This window comes from Lolium rigidum, chromosome 2, assembly GCF_022539505.1.
Source record: "Lolium rigidum isolate FL_2022 chromosome 2, APGP_CSIRO_Lrig_0.1, whole genome shotgun sequence".
NCBI lineage: Eukaryota > Viridiplantae > Streptophyta > Magnoliopsida > Poales > Poaceae > Lolium > Lolium rigidum.
Genome location: NC_061509.1, coordinates 146727367 through 146734451, shown reverse-complemented (window position 1 = coordinate 146734451; position 7085 = coordinate 146727367). Strand labels below are relative to the sequence as shown.

The window sequence follows — 7085 nt, the reverse complement described above, 5'->3', positions numbered from 1 at the left end:
TGCAACGAATCCCTACATATTTTTGAAGAATTATTCACCGAAGTTTTCAAAGATAAATAAAAGATCCTCAAGGTTAGACTCACTTGAAACTTCCTATTGCAAATGCTTACAAATTATTCTGCTTGATCTTTTATAGTTTTCATTCATGATCCTCTATTTTGGATTATGAACATTGTTTTGACTCACACAAATCTCAAACAGTGTTTACCAACATCTAACGCTTAGACAGGCTGAGCCTAGTTGTGTATTTTTTTTCCGGAAACCATATCGTCTCAAGATGGCAGTTTTCCCCATGAGGAGGCCCCGCGGTGATAGTGGGGCAGGTACTCGGTAACGAAACGGGGTGGGTATGGGGAGGGAAAACCCCTCGGATACTCCATGGGGACCCGAGACCCCACTTGTCAGTGTAATAAGGAAACATATATAAAAACCCTAACTTGCTCCACCCGGCCACCCCACTCCTCTTTTCTCCCTCACTTAGGCACCGCTCGCCGCTCAAAACTCCCAAATCGCGCGAGGGAGAGGCCTAGTTGTAGCACTCGGACTGTCCGGCCACGTTCCTGCCTCACGTCTGGTCTCCGTCAGCAAGGAGCTCATCGTCGTTGCTAGTCCGAGCGCATATGCAAGCACATCCGTCGTTATACATCACCTCATCATCGATGTCGCGCCACATCACCTCATCGTTGGCGTAGCGCCTTGTTACCTTGTCGCGGGCGTACCCCGCATCACCTCGTTGCCGGCGCAGGACTACATCCCCTCATCGTCAGCGCCTCACTTGCATCCCCGTAGAGAACCCGACGGGGGCCGGCCGACTATACGATATTTCCTGGGACGAGGGGCGTCCCCCCTACCCCGATAGGCTGGCGGGGACTACGGGTACGGGGATCGGGCGGGCACGGTGGAGGCATCCCCGATCATCCCCATCCCCATTGCCACCTTCACTATCGCCCGCTCACGTGTGTGCGAGAGCGGTGTGCGCACGTAGCGCCTCCCTCGTGTGTGGGGGGGGGGGGGGACTCCCAATGCAGCCTAAAGTAACACGTACATTTTTTCCCCTTTAAAAAAGTGTTCAAATCAAAAAATATTCTGATTTGAGAAATGTACGTATTTTAAAAGCATTTATATTTGAAAATTATTCATATTTTAAAAATATGCAGAAATAAAAAATATTCATATACAAAAAACAGTAAATAAATGCGCAAAAAACAAAAAAGGCGATAGAAAACTAACAGAACCACTGGACCAGCGAAGAAGAAAAAAGAAAAACCAAGAGAAGTACAACCAAAAGGTTGTAGAATTTTCCCAAAACCGAAAAAAAAACACCCAGAAAGCCCCAGAATGCTCTCTGCGGCTCTGCCGACCCACGCTAACAGGCCGCGCCCAAAATCGCCAACCCGCGTGTGCGGCACGAGCGGGTGATAGTGTTTCCGATTTTCGTGGGCTCTGCTTTATGGTGGTGCTAAATCACGTTAGCCTTTCTAACTACTGACGACCTCAAAGGCCCAAATGCGCCGAAAGGCAACTGATGTGAAGCCGTAAGCGTCTGAGGCTGCACGTTACTGAGAAAATAACAGTGCTTGTCAATCGATTGAGCGATTGATCCAGAGAGACAGAGAGGGCGAGAGATTCTTCCAGATGAACTTAAATATCTTGGCAAAACTTGAAACCAACATTCCAAATTCTTGTACTAGTAAGAGATTCCTGATTCAAGCACAGGCGAGGAGACTAAGATTTATCGCCGTTTATGTCTGTGTAAGACAGTGTTCGACACCAGCTAGCTTTCTATAGCCGCTCTCAGCCGGTAGTCCTATGTAAATCTCTGACTACTTATTTAGTTACTCTTACTCCAGCTAGGAGAAGATAAAATAGAGTAGTATAAATTAGCTGCGCATGAGATTGCCTCCTACAATCTCAGTTACAGCTGGACCAGCTGCAGGACGTTCATGGGGTTGACGAACGTCCCGTTGCCGACGAAGAGCGTCTGCGCGGCGATGGCGGACACCGCCTGCGTCGGGTGGTTGCCGTCCCAGAACAGGTGGTCGTTGCGGTTGGGGCACAACGGGACCGTCTGGTTGCAGCCGGACGCTCCGAACGGCCCCTCGCCACAGCACGCCACCACCAGCTCCGTGAAATCTACAAGAATCGTGTAAAATTTTAGAGTCGAAAAAGATCGACTGTGTTCTTCCACATGCGAGAAACCATGCATGCCAAAGTAAAGAGAAATGACAGTTAACAGTTGCTTACGCCAGTCTTTTGTCTGTGGGTTGGCGAAGACGAAGGAGACCATTTTGTAGGCGTTTCCGAGGGAGTAGGCCATGCCGGGCAGCTCGTGCGCCAGCTCCTCCACCATCGCGGCCAGCATCGGGTATGACCGGAGCGAGAGGTCGTTCAGGGGGTCGAAGCAGCCCTGGGTGCCCATCTGCTCGAGCCGCCGCAGCCTCTGCGACGGAGTGCACCCCAGAGGCGGGATGCTGATGATGCTGAACTTCCTCGCGCCCAGCCGGTACAGGGACTGCGGAACAATGCAGGTTCAGTTTCAGTTTTATCTCAAGGTTTATCTGAAGGTTTCTGCTTCACGGGGGGTGGGAAACTCGTGGTACCTTGAGATGATGCTTGTAGGAGGCGACGAGGCCGAGCAAGAACATGCTGTCGTCGCTACGGGAGAAGGAGTACTCGAACATGTCGTTGCTGCCGGTGCTGATGAAGAAGATGGACTTGGAGAGGAAGCTGGCGGTTCTCCTCGAACCTGCACTCTTGGAAATGTGCTCGACAACCGTCGCAAAGTACTCCAGCTGCAGGCTCATCGGGATCACCTCACCAGCCTGCTTGCACATAATGTGGTTCAGATCAATCAGTCCTGCGCTGCTACTCCGACGTGTCATATGGATAAGGTTTAGAAATCTTTACGATTAAACGGCCGGTGTGTTTGCCAAGTCCTGAACCTCCTGACGCAAAGTTGACTCCCTTACTGAGCTGGTGTAATTTCAGCGGCCTCGACAGTGAGAGGTAGGCCGGAGGGCTCATCGGGAAGCCAAGTAGCTGAGCTGTTCATCATCCAAACGTGTCAAATTGTTAAAACGCTTACACGGAAGAAATATTATCTGGTCTAATTTGATGTGCAAGAACAATGCGCGCACCTAGCTGGTCTGCGGTGTTGAAGCCATTGCTGAACCGGCCGGTGGGCATCGAGGTCGGGAAGTCCACACCGTACTGCGGGAAGTTGGCTTTGCCCTCCTTTCGCGTGCCGCCCAGAAAGTTGTTGTTCCCGACGTCGACGGTGGAGTCGCCGAACACGAAGACCGCGGGCACGAGCCGGGGCGGCCTCGCCTCGGCGTGCTTCGCCACGAGCACGAGCAGACACAGAGCCACGAGCAGGTATGAAGCAGATTGGTTGGCCATTTTGGGGCTCTGCTGCTTGCTCTACTTGGACCTCTGTTTCTTTCAGGTGCTGGATGTGTCAGAGTATGTCATGAAGTATATATAGGTTCTAGGGAACACAAATTGCCCAGGACGAAGTATAGAATAATGGAGTTTTCATCGAGTATGTCGCCCGGAAGCACGCAAGCTGGTTGTTTTGGAGCATTAGCAACTTGTAAGTTCAGGTAACTTATGTCCCCATTATCAATCCATCTTCCGAAGTGCTTTAAAGCTGTATTAGAGTCAAAGAATCTACGGCCGTATAATCAAACGAAATACTAGGACTGGTTCAGATTGGCTTTAAACAAGTCCTGGCCTGCACAACGAAGCCCTGGCTGGTGGCCAGAGACGAGGAACCGCGACGGAGACGTCAGGCAGGCACACACAGCTGGTGCAGCTAGCTTAGGACATATCAGCTGGCAGTACGGGACAAAAATCGCCATGGCCTGCTCAAGTGTAGTTACATGTTTGGACCCTGTGCACCAGGTAAGGTCATACGTGATGTCCCTTGGCTCACCGGCCCGTTTGCAAATTCAACTAAAGTTTAGGACTGCATGTTGAGAAATTAGGCGAAACTATTTTGCAAAATGGATGTGAAACATCTTATTGAGACGGATGTTAACAGTTGTTTGAGTAGAACTATTCCAAAATCGAATGGGCCATTCTAACGTACTAATTTGACATTTACTTTCCATATGAACATGTAAACAAAAAACATAAACCATTATACTGTGAGAAATGTTTTCCTTGAGAAATCTAATAATGTACAACATTATGGTATAGTTATGAATGCCTTGCCAAATTCTAAATATTCAGAATTTGAAAGTGCGATATCAGAAATGCCATATATTTCAGATTAAGATACCACCTTATTAGGAATATTACATATCAGTAGTCCCTTGGTCCTGATTTATATAACCTGTTTTGATTGGTCAAGAACATATATTTACTAATAATTACTTCGTTGTGTTGGTTAAATTGATGCCATGTGGATACTTATAATTGGATTTTGTATTGTATAAACACAACTTAATTCATCTATAGTTGATCAAAACCATATATTTTAATCAATAATATTTTTAGTAAAAAATAAAAATTAAGGTAAATACATTAACAAACATTAACAGAAAACATTATTGTTGAAACAAAATACCAAGTCTAAATCTTCTGAAGCCGTCAATCTATCTCCACATTACTTCAACTAACATCTACTAACTTAAGTAATTTAAAATTCCATGATATGAAATAGCATTGAGCCATGACACCGCGCATAATCTTTTACCTATGAGCTTTGCCTGGTCACCGGTGTGATGAGCATCAAGTTCTATTGTCTGCTCCATAAAATTTGCGTAATTTCATATGCAATATACCATCTTTAGGGTTCTTGAGATGATGTAAAACTAATAGATTGAACTAGAGCTTAGGTATGTCCGAGATCTTGGCCTCATCGTTCTTAGCTACAACAAGATAAGTATGGAGGGCCTTACGTCGGTTGGGGTTGTAATATGCGGACTGATGTAAAATAATCTTTTATATTGAACTTTTATACTTATTTAATATACATTTGATAAAAAATACTACATAGTTGTAATTGTTAACATTATATCAATTTTGCCAAATATCATGGTGATCTTTTTTACAAATTTAAATCATATACCAATGAAAAATGTTTACATTCGTTACTAAACTTTGAATGTAATTTGTACTGAAATTAGCGTTAATTTTTTTAGTTTGGGTGCATATATTAAAAGGATCTCACACCCAAGTTTCTTATTTACGAAAACACAAAAGTAAAAAAAAAAAACCACATGACTCCATGGATTAAATGTGACATTTCCATCAATGTAGTGTATATGCATAAGTAAATGCGTCCTCTCTTAATTCAGTACCTTACGTTTTGATAGATATACCTATAGAATATGGCGTAGACAATGATTTTCTCAGTGCAGGATTAATAGATACATAAAAACCGAGAATTCTAGAATTGGCAGGGGAACCTATTGATGACTTCCTAAGCCATTTGTTTCATCGAAGAGCATCCTAGTAACATTACGTTGTAGTGCGCTACAAGGCTGTTTAGGTCTCTATAGTGATAATGTTTTCTCCTGTGCCGTCAAAGAGATGTACGAGTGTGCCCCCCCCCCCCGCACCGCTCTCCCCTCCCCTCTTGTGAGTCATCTCTATGCCGTCCACCTTCTCCAGTGGCCTCGCCGGCTAGAGGGGATGGAGGGAAGGAGGTTGGACTCTGTATAGCTGTAGTGATAGGGATCTCGGCTTTAGGCTGTTAGTGGGATTCTTGCATGTAGTTTGGAGCCAGACCTTAGATCTATCCGGCCAGATCAGAGGTGGCTTAGGATTTTCCTATTGTCTTCTTCAGCTCCAGTGGTCGGAGGGGAAGCTGGACAAGGAAGCCACAGTCTCCGAAAATAAGGTTGTATCTTCTGCTAAGCTTTCCTTACGGAAGCAAGCATCGTTTCCTTCTCCGGTTGGCCGTTGTGGTGGGAGGAGAAGCAGCAGTGTTCTTGGGGATCCTGTCGTTCTCTGGCCGGTCGAGGAGGCGAGGGGAGAAGGGGAGACTCACACAGCGGTTGCTCAGCATCAAAAAAGTGGGATCAATAGCTTCTCGACCGTCCAAGGTGGAGGTGGCAGAGGCTTCTTTATTCTGCAGCAGGGGAGAAGCTTTTTTTTCTCTTGGGAGTTCATCCACGCTGGCGGCAAGCTCGCAGGCGTCTTCGATGGTCGAATGGTAACCACTCCCTCCTTTGGCTTCGCTCTTGGATACCTTCGCCGATGCCTGCAGGTCTTCTTCAACCTCCTGGCCTTGATGCTGAGATGGAGGCTACATGACGACAGCGCAGTAGGATCCCTCCTCACCGTCCCAAGTGGTGGTGTCCCCGGCAACGGTGAGGGTGACTGCGATGGCGCTCTCTGCGGTGGAGAAGGAGCTATCCTCGATTGCTTTTTCACGATTTCTTCCGAGGACCTTGTTACAAATTGAAAGGACCTACTTATAATTTTCTATTTATGTTTATCCCTCCTTGTAAAATATATGTCCACTCCTAGAATGAAATAGAAAGCTCTCGGTCCTTCATGAATGTCCCCTGTTCAAAAAGAAAAGAAATAGTTTTGAATTTGCGGGACCGCAAAATTGCACTATTAGAAGCTAGCTTATCAACGACCAAGTATACCTCTAATAATACTTGGTCGTTACTAGTCCATGGGGCAACCCGACGTATAACTTTGGCTCATCACGATCAGGAGTTGGTGGAAATATATTCTAGAGGCAATAATAATATTATTATTGTCATATTTTTTGCATGATAAGTGTTTAGTCTCCATACTATAATTGTATTAATCGGAAATATTGATACATGTGTGGTTTATAAACATCAATACATGTGTTATCAATTAAAAATAGGGTCATGTCATTAGGAGAATGACATGATGGATAATACCTAAACAAGAGAAGCAATATAATCATATCAATGATTAAATTGCTATAGCATTTCAATGTAAAATATATACGGATCCTTAGACCATAAGATTATGTTGCTCCCTAGTACCGGAATAATACTTTGAGAGCATCAAACATCACTAGGTGACCAAACAAGTGTCCTTACGTATCTCAGAAAGTACTTGATGGTAGTACGCAGCAAGAGTGGAATTTT

The 7085-nt window shown here is 45.5% G+C and overlaps 1 protein-coding gene across 1 annotated transcript; it reads right to left on the bottom strand.

The window, feature by feature from the left end:
- Positions 1-1915: 1915 nt before the first annotated feature.
- On the bottom strand, positions 1916-3399 carry LOC124689101 (GDSL esterase/lipase At5g55050-like). Its single transcript, XM_047222696.1, has 5 exons — positions 3138-3399; positions 2908-3044; positions 2601-2822; positions 2245-2512; positions 1916-2133 (listed from the first exon to the last, which is right to left on the bottom strand). Exons 1-5 carry the CDS (start codon positions 3397-3399, stop codon positions 1916-1918), a joined length of 1107 nt encoding a protein of 368 aa, XP_047078652.1.
- Between the last annotated feature and the right edge of the window lie 3686 nt (positions 3400-7085).